The sequence below is a fragment of the Onychomys torridus genome, chromosome 2 (assembly GCF_903995425.1).
Source record: "Onychomys torridus chromosome 2, mOncTor1.1, whole genome shotgun sequence".
Taxonomy (NCBI): Eukaryota; Metazoa; Chordata; class Mammalia; order Rodentia; family Cricetidae; genus Onychomys; species Onychomys torridus.
Genome location: NC_050444.1, coordinates 154647773 through 154663805, shown reverse-complemented (window position 1 = coordinate 154663805; position 16033 = coordinate 154647773). Strand labels below are relative to the sequence as shown.

At 52.2% G+C, this 16033-nt stretch overlaps 1 protein-coding gene and 1 pseudogene across 10 annotated transcripts in view; both read left to right on the top strand.

Annotated features, from left to right (window-relative positions):
• Nucleotides 1-623: 623 nt before the first annotated feature.
• LOC118578017 lies at nucleotides 624-1016 on the top strand (annotated as a pseudogene).
• Nucleotides 1017-1551: 535 nt separating this feature from the next.
• Crocc (ciliary rootlet coiled-coil, rootletin) overlaps nucleotides 1552-16033 on the top strand; it is a 46694-nt gene continuing 32212 nt past the window's right edge. For 8 of the 10 annotated variants that reach the window (XM_036177608.1, XM_036177603.1, XM_036177602.1 and 5 more), the window contains exons 1-3: nucleotides 8947-9117; nucleotides 9625-9766; nucleotides 11594-11748. In XM_036177608.1, coding sequence (XP_036033501.1) covers nucleotides 9058-9117; nucleotides 9625-9766; nucleotides 11594-11748 — 357 coding nt within the window. In that variant the 5' untranslated portion in view covers nucleotides 8947-9057. Of the gene's footprint in view, nucleotides 1608-8946; nucleotides 9118-9624; nucleotides 9767-11593; nucleotides 11749-16033 lie in introns of those variants that run through there. The other 2 variants (XM_036177610.1, XM_036177607.1) reach the window with 2 other exon arrangements.

The window sequence follows — 16033 nt, the reverse complement described above, 5'->3', positions numbered from 1 at the left end:
CCTGTCATCCAGAAGAGAACTTGATCTTTTACTCTGAGGATAGCACATCCCTTAACATGTCTCGAGGAGTCTTTTCTCATCATGTGGCAGTTGGAGACTGCTTATGTCATAGACCTTCAGTGGACAAAGCTGTGGAGAACCCACTACACAAGCCTAAGTGTGAAAGGGTGCATGTACACAGAGGCCAGGCAGAAAAAAGTTAAAAAATCCCGCCCACTGAAAACAGAAGAGGGCTGTGTCAAAAGGGCCTCACTTCTGCATCATATTGCTGCCCACTAAGTGAATGCCCTTTGTGTACATGGAGGCTGAACATCGGACTGCGTAGACCTGTAGGGTTCCCTTAAAGTCTTCCAGGTGTGATGGTACCTACCTGTAGTTCCAGTACTCAGAAGTGGAGGTGGGAAGATGGTGAATTACAAGCCAGCCCTGGCTACATAGTGAGACTTGGTATCACAAATATTATAGGAGGTAGAGAGAGAGCTCAGCATTTAAGTGTGTGTACTGCTCTTGCAAAAGACCCAAGTTTGGTTTTATTGCTGTGAAAAGACACTATGACCATGGCAACTCTTATATAAAGAAAACCATGCCTCTTTCCACCATGCCCCTTTCCGCAAACCATCACCATGTTGTGTAAGAATGTCCTGGCTGATGCCCTCAAGAGCATCAACAAATGCTGAGAAGAAAGGCAAACGCCAGGTTCTCATTAGGCCTGCTCCAGAGTCATTGTTTGGTTCCTAACTGTGATGATGAAGCATGGTTACATTGGTGAGTTTGAAATCACTGATGACCACAGAGCTGAGAAAATCATCGTGACCTTACAAGCAGATTGAACAAGTGTGGAGTGGTAAGCCCTAGGTTTGATGTGCAACTCAAAGACCTAGAAAAATGGCAGCAGAATCTGCTCCCATCATGTTGGTTTGGCTTCATTGTACTGACAACCTCAACTGGCATCATGGGACCATGAAGAAGCAAGATGAAAACACACAGGAGGGAAAATCCTGGGATTCTTTTCCTAGAGAAGTGAAACACATAAATAAAAAGCCTCCATGGACCAAAAAGAAAAAAGAAAAAAAGGTTTATTTAACTGGGGCTGGCTTACAGTTTCAGCGGTTTTGTCCATTATTGTCATGGCAGGAAGTATGGCGGTGTGCAGGCAGACATAGTATTGGAGAAGGAGCTAAGAGTTCTACATCTTGATCCTCAGGCAGCAGAGAGAGACCATGTGTTACACTAGGCATAGCCTTTCTCCACCACTGGGAGCTTTGCCTCGAGTCAGACTCGTCCCTTCGCTACGCCACGCCCCTTTGGCAGGGAGCCTTTCCCCACCGGTAAGCGCATGCTCTGTCTGAGCCTCGCCCCTGTTTCACCAAGCAGCGTCTTTCTCCACCAGGAGGCGCTCACTCCGCCTCGGCCCCGCCCCCGCCTGTGGGGCCACCCCCTAAGACCCCGCCTCTTCCTCCACTCCGCGCCTCGAAGGCCTTTCTCTTTGGTCGGTCCCTCCCGCCGTTCTAGCCCCACCCCTACGTCGCCACGCCTTCTCCACGCCCCCGAAGCGCACGCCCCGCCCCTCGGCTGTGTCCGCTCGGCCTCGGCGGCGGCCCGCGAAGGTAGGAGCCCGCGCCGCGCGTGCGCGGGGCGGGGACGGGGCGGGTGCGCCGGGCTAAGGAGGCGGGCTGGAGCAGTGTGGGTGTCCTGGGGTCTCTAAGCACCCCGGGCGACCCCGCCGGGCTGGACGGGAACGCACGGGTGGTGCGTACCCACTGGAGTCTTCCCGCCAGGGGCCCGGGGCCTGAGGCCCAGCAGGCTCTCACGGGATGCTCTCACTCTGCTGGGCGCAGCCGTCGAGGACGACGGTCACCCAAAGCCGCATGTCGCTGCTCACGGCCTCCCGAGTGCCAGGCCGGGCCCCACGTCCCTCACTGGGAGCTCTTTCTCTTTCCTTTAGCCGATCTCGGGGGGGGGGGAGGCTCTCCACAGTGCACACGAGCAAACTGGGGGGCCCAGTGCGGTCACCAAGCGGTCTAGCATCGTGAGGACGCAGAAATCTGTGCGGAGAGATTTGGGTTTCCAACCCAAAGGTTCTCAGGGTGGGTCCAGCCAGTAGCTCTGGAACTGGCATTTGGAGAGACCTTGCAAACCCAAGCCTGAAGGAATGTCTGTTCCCCCACTCCACAACTGCCCAACCCCCTGGGGACGGGACTTGCCTGGAGAGTTAGGACCCTTTGGGAGGGACCTTGGAAATAACCACTGTCTACTTCAGATTTCCTGTTTTCCTGTTGAGCTCACAAATAACTCCAAGAGGCTATGGTTCCCAAACGCGCGTTCTCTTCATTTGCCCCCCACCTACCAGGCGCAAGTCCTGCGGATTGAGTGGGTCTTCGGACTATAGGGACTCTTAACCCTTCTAGGGGCACTGTCTGGCCTGGACTCCTGGTGCTAGTGTCTTGTGGTCCCTGGCTGTGTGGCATGGCTGAGATTTATGCAACCCCCACCCAAAGTTAAGGGGATTATTCACCCCACCCCCCATTTAATTTCCTGTTCAGGTTAAATATCCCCCAAATCCGTCATTAAAAAATTTATTTTGTTTGTTTTGTTTTTCGAGACTGTAGCTTTGGAGCCTGTCCTGGACCTCACTCTGTAGCCCAGGCTGGACTTGAACTCACAGAGATCCCCCTGCCTCTGCCTCCCGACTGCTGGGATTAAAGGTGTGTACCACTACTGCCTGGTCCATTTAAAACAATTTTTTAGAGCCAGGTGGTGGTGGCACACGCCTTTAATCCCAGCACTCGGGAGGCAGAGGCAGGTGGATCTCTGTGAGTTCGAGGCCAGCCTGGGCAACAGAGTGAGTTCCAGGATAGCTAAGTCTACACAGGGAAACTCTGTCTCAAAATCCAAAAAACAAAACAAATAAATCAAAAACCAAGTTTTCAGATATTTACATATACATAAAAAGATTTGGGGGAACAGGACCCAAATCAAAACAAATGCACTCGTGCTTCCTACTTCAATATGCATATAGTCTGCGGTAATTTTACACGTATTTGGTGTACTGTGGTTAGTACTGAAGTTAGTCACTGAAGGTTAGTCATACCTGAAGTTAGGTATGGACCACTTGCGGCATTGACTCAGAAGTTTCAGGTTTTCAGATTAGAGATGCTCAGCCTGTTTAGTTGCTTATCTAGGTGTTCATTCATTCATTCCTTTAAACAACTGTTTGTAGAGCTTTGGGTCCTGGGCACTGTGGAAGTGCTCATGCACGATGCTCTGTGTAGAGATGGCAATGTAAGCAGTGAATCACTACCAGCAAGGACCACTTTAGCTGGGGGGGTCCAAGCTAGCTCTCTCAGAAGCTGACGCTGCTGAGCCGAGATCTGATCTCCCAGCAGCACTTACTTCACCCTGTACAAAGGAGGAGGAAGAGACTTTCAGACAGAGGATGGCAAGAGCAAAGGCTTGAGGTGGGAGCATGGCTTGTGTGCATAAAGAATCAAGAAGAGGAGGGAGGGCTGGAGAGATGGCTCAGAGGTTAAGAGCACTGACTGCTCATCTAGAGGCCCTGAGTTCAATTCCCAGCAACCACATGGTGGCTCACAACCATCTGTAATGAGATCTGGTGCCCTCTTCTGGCCTGTAGCTATATATGCTGTATGCAATATATCTTAAAAAAAAAAAATATCGAGAAGAGGGGTTGGGGATTTAGCTCAGTGGTAGAGTGCTTGCCTAGCAAGTGCAAGGCCCTGGGTTCGAACCCCAGCTCTGGGGAAAAAAAAGAAAAGAATGGAGAAGGTGAGGGTGACTGAGTAGTGGGGAAAGAGGAGGAGTTGAAGGGGACAGGTAGGCTGGGGCCAGACTCAGTAGGCCTCTAAGGCTAGGATAAGACTCTGAACTTGATTTGAGCTGAAAAGGATGGGATCACACTGTATGGAGCGAAGTTGGGAGACCAGAGACAGAGACCAGAAGCAGACGACCCTGGAGAGCCACCTTAGCAGTTCACCTGAAGCAGTGGCTTGGATAATATACGTCAGAGGCCAGGATGTGCCTGGCACATAGCAAGGACTACATAATGGTAGCTGTTGCTGTTCCTGTTTAAAACTTTGAAATAGCAGGGGATGTGGCTCAGTTGGTAGCGTGCTTGCCTGACGTGCACAAAGCCCTGGGTTGGATCCCCAGCACTGAATAAACTGGGTGGTGTACGCCTGTGTCCCAGCACTGGGAAGGCAGAGGTAGTAGGATGGTCAGAAGCTCAGGCATCCTACATAGTGAATTGACAGCCAGCCTGGGATACTTAAGACCCTGTCTTGAAAATCCAAACTAAAACAAAAGCTGTGGCTTCAACTCCTCGTAGCCGGTGAGTTTGAACAAATTATTTGCCTTCACTGAGTCATAGGTCACCATCTGTGAGGTGGGTAGAATGGTACCTCCTAATGGGGCATTTGGGGCACAGTGCCTGGATCACGGTTGGTTCAATATTTTTGTTATAATTTCTAGTCAGCGACCAGAGAAACTGAGGGGTAAGTGGTAGGAAAAGCTGGTATGTGTTGGCACTCCTGAGTAATTGTTGAGGAGCTTTGTGGCAAGGTGTGGCCAAAATAGGTTTGGAGCTTGAGCAAGTGTGGGTAAGGGATGAGTGCAAAGGTTCTGCTTATCCTCTGGGCAGCGGCTGAGGGTCAGGAAGTAAGGCACAAAGACTAGCTGGCACCGGGGAGGACCAGTGACCACGGAGAAGAACGAGACGGATGGTACAACAGCAGCCAGACTAGGGGCCACCTGTCCCTGCTTAGCTGCAGCAGTGATGAAGGTTACACTAGCTCAGGGAATCATCTGACCCTGACGCCTCAGAAGCTAACTCAAGAGAGGTCTACAAATGATGCCCTGCTCAGTGTTTGGCAGGTGGCTTTCTGTGGAGTGAGCGAAGGACCCAAAGCTTTCCATCTGTGGTTCTGGCATCCTCTGGGACCCTGGAGTTATTTCCTCCCAGTTGGCAGACAGGGAAGGAGAGAAGCAGTTCCTCAGGGAAGATTTTACAGGTCACTTCAAAGTGATGCATTCTCTATGTCTTAATTCGGTTGGGTAGAACTAGACCATATGGCCAAATCTGGCCCGGTTTCTGGCATATGTATCCAGGTACACAGCCTATTTCACCCTCCTGGTAGAAACAAGCACCATTAGCAACCCATTCTGCAGAAAAGAAAACAGACTCAGGATGAAGAGGGGTGATGTCACTGGTACAAGGTGACCAAACCTATGAGGAGGCCTGGCCAAGATTAGCGTTAAGGTAGTCACTTGCTGTCAGAGTTCATTTCTGTTGCTATATAGAAATCACAAGACTGCATAGTTTTTTTTTTCTTTTTAAGTTTATTTGTATTTTATGTGTATGAGAGTTTGCCTGCATTTATGTATGTGTACTTTGTGTGTGCCTGGTGACCACAGAATCCAGAAAAGGGTGTCAGATCCCCTGGAACTAGAGTTACAGACAGAGCTACCACATGGGTGCTGGAAACAGAGCCCAGGTTCCCTTCAAGAGCAGCAAGTGCTCTTAACTACTGAGCCACATCCCCAGCCCTAAGACTAGGTAATTTATAAATGAAAAAGCTCATTAATTCATGCTGAAGGATAGGAGTTCCATGGGTGTCATATCTGACAAGGAACTCATGCTAACAACGGGGTGGGAAGACAGAATTTGGGGGCAAAGGGGGGCAGAAGGGAGGTGCTGAGCTCATCCTACAACAGCTTTATAATATAAAAAATTTACGGGCTGGAGAGATGGCTCAGCTGTTGAAGGCTAGGCTCACAAAAATATAAGAGTTTAGTTTCCAGCACCCACAGCTGTTTCTCCAGACACACACACACACACACACACACACACACACACACACACATTTACATATATGTGTGCCTCTGCAGTGCATATATGTGTGCATGTATATTCATATATGTGTGGGTGCACCAGAATTTGGTGTCAGATGCCTTTCCCAGTCACTTTTCACTTAATATAATTGAGGCAGGGTCTCCTGTTGAAGCAAAGCTCAGAGATTTGGCTGGTCTAGCTATCCAGCTTGGTCTGAGGATTCCCTGTCTCTGCCTCCTGAGTGCTTGGATTAGAGGTGGGCACACAAACTCACTGTCTTAGTTGGAGTTGTTATTGCTGTGATGATACACCATGACCAAAGCAGCTTGGGGAAGGAAGGGTTTATTTGGCTTACACTTCCACATCCACAGTCCATCACTGAAGGAAGCCAGGACAGGAACTCAAACAGGACGGGAACCTGCAGGCAGGAGCTGGTGCCGAGGCCACAGAGGGGTGCTGCTTACTAGCTTGCTCAACCTGCTTTCCTATAGAACCCAGGACCACCAGGCCAGCGATAGCCCCACCCACAGTGGGCTGGGCTCTCCCCCATCAATCACTAATAGAGAAGATGCCCTATAGATCTTATGGGTATTTTCTCAATTGAGGTTCTCTTCTTTCAGATAACTCTAGCTTGTGTCAAGTTGCCATAAAACTAGTCAGTACAACCACCATGTATTTATAGAGGTGCCAGGGGGCAGAAGTCATGCTTTTGTGGTGGGTGCTTTGCCTACTGAAGCACTCCCCCTTCAGATTTTTTAAATTTTATTTCATGTGTATGAGCGTTTTGTTTGCATGCATGCCTGCATACCATATGCATACCATATGCATACCTGGTGCCTGCAGAGACCAGAAGGCATCAGAGTACTCTGGAACTGTAGTTAGGTGGGTTCTGGGAATTGAACCTAGATCCTCTGGAAGATCAGTCAGTGTTCTTAACCACTGCACCATCTCTTAATGTAGCCCAATTTGGGTCAAACACAAGATTCTTTTGCCTTTACTTCCAAAGTGCTGGGATGACAGACCTGAACCACCACACCTGGCTTTAACCCACACTTGTGATATAAGTAAACTACAGTGTTGAGAAAGATATTAATCCCTCTGACCTAATCCCCCTCTGACCTAATCCCCCCTTAAAGGTCCCATCACCTTTCAACTCTTATTTTGGGGACCAGATTTCACCATGAGTTTGGGAAGGGACAAACCACATTAGAAACCCAGCAGGTGATACTGTAGCAATCAGATTCCTGTGATAAATTTGGCCGGCCTTCCTTCCTTCCTTCCCTTCCATTTTCCTCCCTCCCTTCCTCCCTCCCTCCCTTCCTTCCTTCCCTCTCTCCCTCCCTCCCTCCCTCCCTTCCTCCCTCCCTCCCTCCCTTCCTTCCCTCTCTCCCTCCCTCCCTCCCTCCCTCCTCCCCGCTCCCTGCATCCCTTCCCTTCATCCCTCCCTCCCTTCCCTACCTACCTACCTGAGACTTGGAAGGAAGCTGCAGATAGCGGGGCAGTGCACACCCACAGTTTTTCAATGCTGTCTCAGGATCCATGGGGAGAATTTTTGGTAGAGCCAAGGGTTGGTATTACCCAGTGTCCAGGGTCTAGCATCCTGCCCCTTTCAATATCTTAGGACACTGTGGGAGACACAGAATAATTCTGTTCCATTCTTGAAGCACATCTATGATCTCATCCGTGCTGAATTGAGCATCCTGGCCCAGGGTGATAGAGGTTCTCCTTGGCCAGGTTATGGGTATTGCAGCCTGGAGGAGTTCTGTGGAGGCTCTTTGGAAGCAGGGCAGGGCTGAGTGGCAGCTCTCTGCTCATGGGTTTAGTTTTGCTGAAATTTGGATATTTGCCATAGCAGCTTGGTGGCACTTACCTTCTTGGTGTGGTGTACCTTGTTTCCTGCATTTCCGTTTGCAGGACAGATTCCTTATTGGGAAGGAGAGATCAGTCTGGATTGATGACATTTATGTAACAACTGCTGCATGCCTGGGTCTGACCTGGATACAGCCTTGCCCTTCAGGCATTTTGGGAGGCTGCATGGTTAAGTGGGGTGAGCTTCAGACTCACACTTCTGCACAGCGGGCCACCTTGAATAGGTGAGACCTCCCACCCCACCCCTCTGAGCCTTGTTTTGCTCATCTGGAACTGAGCTGATGTGAGGATTTGATGAGTTCAAGTGGACCTGTCCTAGAACTGAGGGACCTGGAGAGCAGGAGATGGCAGGTCGTGTTCATGTGAGCTGAGGGCTCTCCTTCCTTGCTTTGTGTGTTCTGAAGCGCTCCCTGCTTTGAGAGCTCTTTAATCCCTACAGCGCCCCCTTCCTGTTTATAGAGGAGGAAACAGTCTAGAAGAGGTGATTTGTCCAGGGCCATACTGCTAACCTGTGGCGCCAGCGACTCGAGGCTCTAACTGGTGTGCCACACAGCCTCCTTCCTGTGGGGGAGGGAAACTGTCTCGGACTTAGGCCCAGGGACTGTGCGTGTTGAATTTTCCAATGGGTGAAAACAGTGTTTACCCAATTTACCAGTGTTAATGGTGTGAACTGGCGCCCTGCTGTGTGCTGCTGGTGGGCAGACTTTCTGCTCCAGACAGCTCAAGAGGCGAGCACCAATAGTATCAACTGTTACCCAGGAGGATGCTGGGACACAGCGGGGGGGGGGGGGGCGCGGGGGGGGGACTCAGTTCCTAGTGTTGTCTGAGCCCCTGGTCTCTTTGCTTCTAGCCTGTAGTGCACAAACATCTGCCCAGCAGGCTGTGAATGTGTTCCGGGTCACGGGAGATGCTCTATAGACTGGGGACTCTGGCCTTTCCCGCCTCTAGCAGCTGGTCTTGGAAGGCTCCAGGACCACAGCCTGGGGAGGGTGGAGGGTGTGGGGAATGCTGCTCCCTCTCTTCCCATCTCCAGTTCACGTTTCCCTCTTTACGCTCCTCCTTTGCCTCTTCTTGCGTCTGTGCTGGCTGGTCCCAGGGCTGCTTCTGCCTACTTCTCAGGTATCTCTGCTTCCCTCTGCCCTTCCTCCTCCTATCCCATCTGAGCACCTCCCCACCCTCTGCATGGTCACGTGAGGGCACCGCCGGATTTAAGCTTAATCTGCTGGGCTCTCAGCCCAGCAGCCTGGCGTTGTTAGTGTGTTAGCGTGTTGGTGCGTGTAGCTGATCTGATCTTGGTACTTTGGGGAGGGGGGCTGTGGGATGCCCACAGACCCCCCTCCATGAACCTAGGGCTGGCAGAATCCTTGCAGCCCCAGCTGGCTTTGGAGATTGTGATTCAGGTGGGTCCTGTGAGGGCTGTGTCTACCCTGTCCAGGGCAGGGCAGAGAATAACCTACTTAATAGGAGCTGTGAGGTCGGGGAGCGGAGGGAGGTGTGGGGCTGGCATACAGGAGCTGCAACTTGCAGCTCTTGGGGCCACACTGGCCAACTGCTAGGACTCCCTAATTCCAGTAGTGGGGGAAGGGCCTCTCGTGGACTTTAGGGATTACTGGCTTCTGGCACAGCAAAATCCTCCTTACCTACATTGGGAGCTGGACTGGAGCCCCCACAGCCCATGCTGCCTCCAGTGTGGTGCCTGAGTTTCCGTGGGCTTGGTTTCTTTCTCTAGCCTTCAGGTCCTGTCTGTAGCACAGACCTAGAGAGACTCCTAGGGAGTCTTTGTACTTTACCCTTCAGGCATCAGCTTCATCTCCTGAGTTCTCTAGACTCCGGGCCTCAGGACTTGCCCAACCCTCAGGCCCAGGAAGCCAGGGGCCTAGGGTCCCTGAAAAGCTCTCCTTCCACAGACACTGGAGAGCTGTGTCCTGAGACCAGACCAAGAGAAGAGCCTGAGTGTGCAGAGCCCAGCCCAGGACTCCCAGGGTGCCAGCCTGCCAGTTTGTATCAGGGAGGTCATCACCCGCAACCTCTCTCAGTCTGAGAGCTCAGGTGCCACCTCCCATCCTGCCAAGAGTCCTTTCTCCTCACTAGCAATAGATACAGATAATGGTGTGTGTGTGTGTGTGTGTGTGTGAGAGAGAGAGAGAGAGAGAGCGCTATACACATGTGTGCAGATGTGTGTCCTGTGAGCACAAGGACATAAAGGAGGACAAGGGGTCCTGCAATATTGTTGTCCACCAATTCCATTACAGCAGGGCCTCTCACTCACTCATCCTTGAGCTGGGCTGGCAGCCAGCAAGTCCTGCTGATCCTCCTGTCTCTTCCCTGAATAACTCGTGGGTTACACGTACCTGAGGGGCTATGCCCAGCTTTGTACATGGGTGCTGGGATTTGAACTTAGATGCTCAATCTTGTGTAGCAAGTGCTCTTATGCACTGAGCCGGATCCCCAGCCCCACCTCTATTTCTTGAATACACATAAGGAGACAGGCACAGCTCTGTGATGCGTGGGTCTACTTCACGGAGGAGGAAATGGAGGCTGAGATCCAAGTTGCCCAAACTTACTTTATTTATTCCCCGTGTGGCACAGCCAGAGCAAGCCCTCTCTGCTCCCTGCTTCCGATTTGAGCACCAAATACGGCATTTCCTCCCAGGGGTGGTGTGAGCTGTCTGAGACTGAGATTACCTGGGGAGGTTGAGACCAGGCTCCTACAAAGGCCTGATGGCCGCAGTGCCTCCTGGTAGGTGGCATGCATGACCAGGTTATGCAGCCTGCCTGAGTGCCTGGTCATGAGGTCAGCTGGTTAGTTGGTGGTGTGGGGTGCTGGCAGCCGTTCTGCCGGTGTTTTTTGAATCGCTGCTACAACCTGGTTCAGTTTCCAGATCAGGGCTGGGCGGTCTCTGGGTGGACCATGGATGCTGGGACTCTGCAGAGTCGGGGAGACTTTACGAACCCCCTCTCCAAGGCTAGAAGCCTGCAGTGTGTGTCCATGTTTTTCAAGGTCAGAGTAGAGCCCACAGGGGAGGGGGAGGGGTTTCTCCTCTGGCCTTTCCTCTCCTCTCCTTCCTCTTCCCAAGCTAACCTCTGCTATCTTAAGCCCTGGTTATGAGAGAACTGGTCATGATGGTGCTTGTCTAAAATCTCAGCACTAGAGGGGCAGAGGGAGAGGATCATGGGTTCTGTGCCAGCCTAGGCTACCTTACCTCACAGAAAACAAGGGAACAAAGCAAAGTTATGAGAAGCCTGATTTTGAGTAAGGCTTGATCGCTTTCCTGGCATGGTCTGATTACTGTTCCATCCATTTAACAGATGAGTAAAATTGAGGCCCGAAGGAGACTAGTCCTCAGAAAAGGAGGGAGTAAGAATTCAGAGCTTCAGGCTGGAGAGATGGCTTAGAGGTTAAGAGCACTGACTGCTCTTCCAGAGGCCCTGAGTTCAATTCCCAGCAATCACATGGTGGCTCACAACCATCTGTAATGAGATTTGGTGCCCTCTTCTGACCTGTAGTCATACATGCTGTATGCAAAATAAACAAATCTTCAAAAAAAAAAAAGAATTCAGAGCTTCATGTCCGCGGGGTGGGTGGGTACAGAAAGATGTTCTCTTGACTCCTAGCTAGAGCCTTCCCCCTGCATGTTCTGGGGATGTGGCCACACTGGCTGTAGTTGTTTCTACACAACTCTAGTTCTTGGCCTCTTTTGCCAGCCCTCTTGTTCCTCGGCTCTCTCGGCCCTCAGGTGCTGCAGCCACACACACCCAGGGTCCTCCCAGGGCCCCGGCTCATCATCTTGTCCCAGGAACGAGTAGGACACCTGTTTGGGTTGGTGCCCTTCTGCACTAGCCAGAAATCAACCTCAGCTCCTTGTCCCTTGTCAGCCCCTCCCCAGGCCCCAGAGATGGCTTCGCTGCTGTCACTGAAGGAGGAGAACAAGCTGCTACAGCAGGAGCTGTCCCGTGTGGAGGACCTGCTGGCCCAGAGCCGTGCCGAGCGCGATGAGCTTGCCATCAAGTACAATGCCGTCAGGGAGAGGGTGGGTGCTGCTGGGGCCCGGCTTGGGTTGGTTAGGGAGAGGTCCTGACCAGGCCCACTGACTGTGTGAGGATGGGCACCTGGTTCAGACTGCAGCTCTGCCAGCTGGAATGCCCTTGAGCTCGTGTGACCTTGGGGAGTTGCTGGTGGTGGAAGATTGGGAAGAGTTGGTGAAGATGGAGTGTGTACGCAGATAATGATTATAATAGTAGCTACTATTGGCCGAGCGTGGTGGTGCACGCTTTTAGTCCCAGCACTCGGGAGGCAGAGATCTCTGTGAGTTTGAGGCCAGCCTGGTCTAGTAGAGCAAGTTCCAGGACAGCCAGGGCTACACAGAGAAACCCTTTCTTGAAAAACAAAAAGCAAAAAGGCAGCTACCATTTATGAAATGCATATTACATGCCAGAAGTATCCTGAGTCGTTTCTATTTACTGTACCAAAGTCTGTACCCATTTAACCAAGGGGAAAATAGAGGCTCAGAGAGAGAAAGCACCATGCCTTGTGTCACACAGCCAGTTAAGACAAGACTCCTGGTGTCCTGGCTCCCAGGCCAGGACTATCTATTGCCTTTGTTTTGGGGGTGTGCAGAGAGCCTGCTGGCTCCCATAGCGTCCACTGTGTGCTAATGGGAGGCCCTGTGTGTGTGGAGCCCTGTGTATTGTCTTGTGTGTGTTTCTTATACCCTCTGGTTGTGCAGCATGTCCTGGTACTGCCTGCTCAGACAAGCCCCTGACTTGTTGGGGCTTGCCAAGGAGCAGAGCGGGGACCCCCTAGTAGTTCCCTAGCTTTGAGGACACTAAAGAATTCATTTCTCCCAAGATGCAGGGGTGCAGAGACAGGGTGGCAGGAGTCCTGGGTTGGTACTGTTGATGGGCCAGAATCAGCCTCCTGCTGGTTAGACCCTTCTTGGCCCAGAGCACAGTGCCAGTCCCCTGGGGCCTACTTCTTAGGTGCCAACTTTAGCAACTGAAGCTCACACTGCCCCTGACTGACAAGGAAGGGAAAGAGAGGTGTGGGGTGGCAGGTCCCTTCTCTTCTGGGACATGGCTGCTGGGGGGGTCTGCAGTGAGGGCTGAGGGGCTGTTCCCATCTAGACCTTCCCCTCATATATTGGCATAAATTGCCTGGGCTTTTAATTGTTCTGTGTCTGAGAGAGTTTGGGTGAGACCCCACATGGAGGCAGAAATTGGATGAAAATGACCTTGAAGGCCTTTCCTGGAGGGGGAGGGTCCACAGAGAGCATAAGAACCCAGTGATCACCTTACTACAGATGGAGAAACTGAGGTATACAGAAAAGCATGCTGGGCCCACGGTCAGTGGTGAAGCTGGACAGGGACCACTGGTCCAGGGCTGTGGTTGTATTGATACATTGGCTGATACTCTCTTTGACCTGTGCCTGCCGGTGACAGGTGCCCTGTGGCCACACTGTCATGGTGGACTAGGTCGGGGCAGCTAGTGAAGTTGTTCTCATCCTTCAAATCCCACATCCCCCTGAAATAGGGAGTGGGACAAGAGTTAGGATTCATGCTCTGCTCATTGAATGTCCTGTGGAGAAACTGAGGCAGGTCTTCCAGAGGCCACCTCCCAAGTAATAGTGTACCTCAGTATCCCCAAGGAACAGGGATAGGGTGAGGTAGGTGGGCAAGAGGCAGTGGTATTATTATTCCTTGGCTCTAGGGAACAGATTCCCTGGGTCCCCCCAGTGTCCATGGCAACCTGGGCTTAGAGAGTTTAATGGGGCAGCAGAGCAGCAGCAGTTGCTGAGGAGACAACAAACTACTTCCATCCATTCTGTGGCAGCCTCCTTTCCATTGGAATTGCAAGTCACATTGAAAGGCTCTTCTTTTGTAAAGGGCAGAGTCTGTGGAGAGAAGTGAGGTACGGCCTGCAGTAACCTGGCACTGAGCACCAGGGAAACGGGTGGAGTCCCTAGTAACTGGCCCAAACCCTTCCCCACCTCAGAAGCCAGTAGCACTGGGGTCACACGGATGTGCAAAGCACACAGAGTGCAGGCCACAAATAGACCTCACCTAGAACACAACACAGAAACAAACCCACCCTGTGGATGCACTCAGACTCACAGACTGCATGTAGCCAGACACCACACAGCCCTGCCCTGGCTCAGAGCAACACTCTGGTGAACAGTCACAGTACTCTGCATACAGTAACCCACTGCACAGTGCACTATATGCATCTCCTGGCTGGACACAGACAGCAGAAGGACAGAAGCCAGCAGGAGCCATCATCTGTCAGCCCACAGAGGCGCTCACACATGCACAGTGCAGTCATTACTGTTAACCGTGACCCAAGGAGCCCAGACTCTCTTCCCCAGACCCCCAGTTTACATCATGCCACACCTCCCTGGCATACACACACAAGCACATGTCCTGGTACATACATATGGACATAACGTCTGCACCACCCCTATTGTCCATATCCACCTCATCCTGGATCATGAGAAGGCCGGGACACCAAATGTCAGCATGCACCCAGTGCGTCCAAGGCATGCAGGGTCCCATGTGGAGACATGGCTAACCAGCCCCCACTCTCTGAGGCACACTCACTGATGCACGATGCACACGTATCTCAGGGCTGTGTGGCAGATGTGGACCTTGTCCACTTCTCTACTTGCTTGGGCTCTATGTGGACACTTGCCACAGACTCAGAAAGTTCCTCTTGCCACCCCCTTAGCAGCCTGTGCTGTGTTCTTCAACCCTCCTTGTCGGTGTCATCCCAATCAGCACAGGTCACCCTACCCACCAGCACTGCTGAGGGAGGTTCTCAGAGCGTCTACCAGGTACACTGGGCTAGCACAGGCCTGGAGAGCCGCTGACCTGGCCTGAACCCTAGGTTAGTGTGGGTAAGGAAAGCCTCCCCTCCCGTTGGCTTCCTTGTGACTGGTGGTCCTACAGTTGTGTGTATGTTTGAGGGTCCTGGTAGTCAGCCTGGGTGCTTGGGAGATGGATAGTAAGTGTGGGTTGCTATCAGTCAGCTAGGCTGGGCATCATCCATTGTCTGTCCTCAGTCCCCTGTGTGTGCTCATGACCCCAAATCTGTTCATCTTCAGTCCTTTCTCCCTCAACCCCTTCCCTGACAGCCAGAAGCTGAGGGGAGAGTACCCAGGAAGAGTAGCCAGGACTATCCAGCACCTGAACAGGGGGGTTGAGAGGGCTGTGGAAGGCCTCCTCTGTGTGCCCATGGGGTCTGAGGGTGGCACACTGCACAATACTTGGAGTAGAGGAAGCTGGACAGGGTCCTGTGAGGTGAGGGAGAGGTGGGGGAGGGGGGCAAAGCAGTGCTAGATGCAGTGCATACATATCTTAAGGTGTGTTTATTGGGAGCTCATGTGTCACCCTGGGACATTGGAGATTGCCTTTGTGCATTATCTGTGCTCTCTGTGAGCTCAGATCTTATGCATACTGACACCTCTGTTCTGAGTCGATTCACTATGCACTCACGTTAGTTCACTGGTCTCAAATATTCCCTGAGTATGAACCAGGGCACCCCACTGCCAGTGTCCTAGGTGTTCAAATCCAAGGGGAACACAAATCCAGCCTTTCCAGAGCTTGCCTTGGGGAAGAAAGAGGGGTGGGGAGACACGGCAGCAGACTGAGGCATAAACCATAGTGGGGTGGACTCTGTGTTCTGAAGGAGTGGCAGAGAATGCATGCAGCAGACTGGTACTTCTGCAGTCTGCCTCCAGGGCATGCGTTTGCAGACATGTGGTGGAGGCTTACCTGCACATGCCTGGCTCTTCTGTGTGCCCATACCTGCTCTATCTGCATGCCCATGCCCACCCCACATATATTCCCATGTTTGCATTGTGTGCCTGTGCCTGTCCTGTGTGTCCAAGCATGTCCCATCTGTGTGCCCATGCCTTTCCTGTGTGTTCAAGCATGTCCCATTTGTGCCCACACCAGCCCATGCCTGCCTTGTGTGCCCAAGCATGTCCTATCTGAGTGCCCATGCCCACCCCACATGTATTCCCAGGCATTGTGTGCCTGTGCCTGTCCCGTGTGTCCAAGAATGTCCCATCTGTGTGCCCACACCAGCCCATACCTGTCCTATATGTCCAAGCATGTCCTATCTGTGTGCCATGCTCTGTATGCCTGTGCATTGCCCTGTCTGTGTGTCCATGCCTGCTCCATCTATATGCTCATGTATCATACACATGTGCATTGCATCCTGGGCCTACCTGCCTGTGACTGCTCCTTGGAGTGCTGTCAGCTTGCAAGGCATTGTGGGTCTGAGCCCAGGCTGATGTCTCCTGAAGAGGCCTGGGCCTG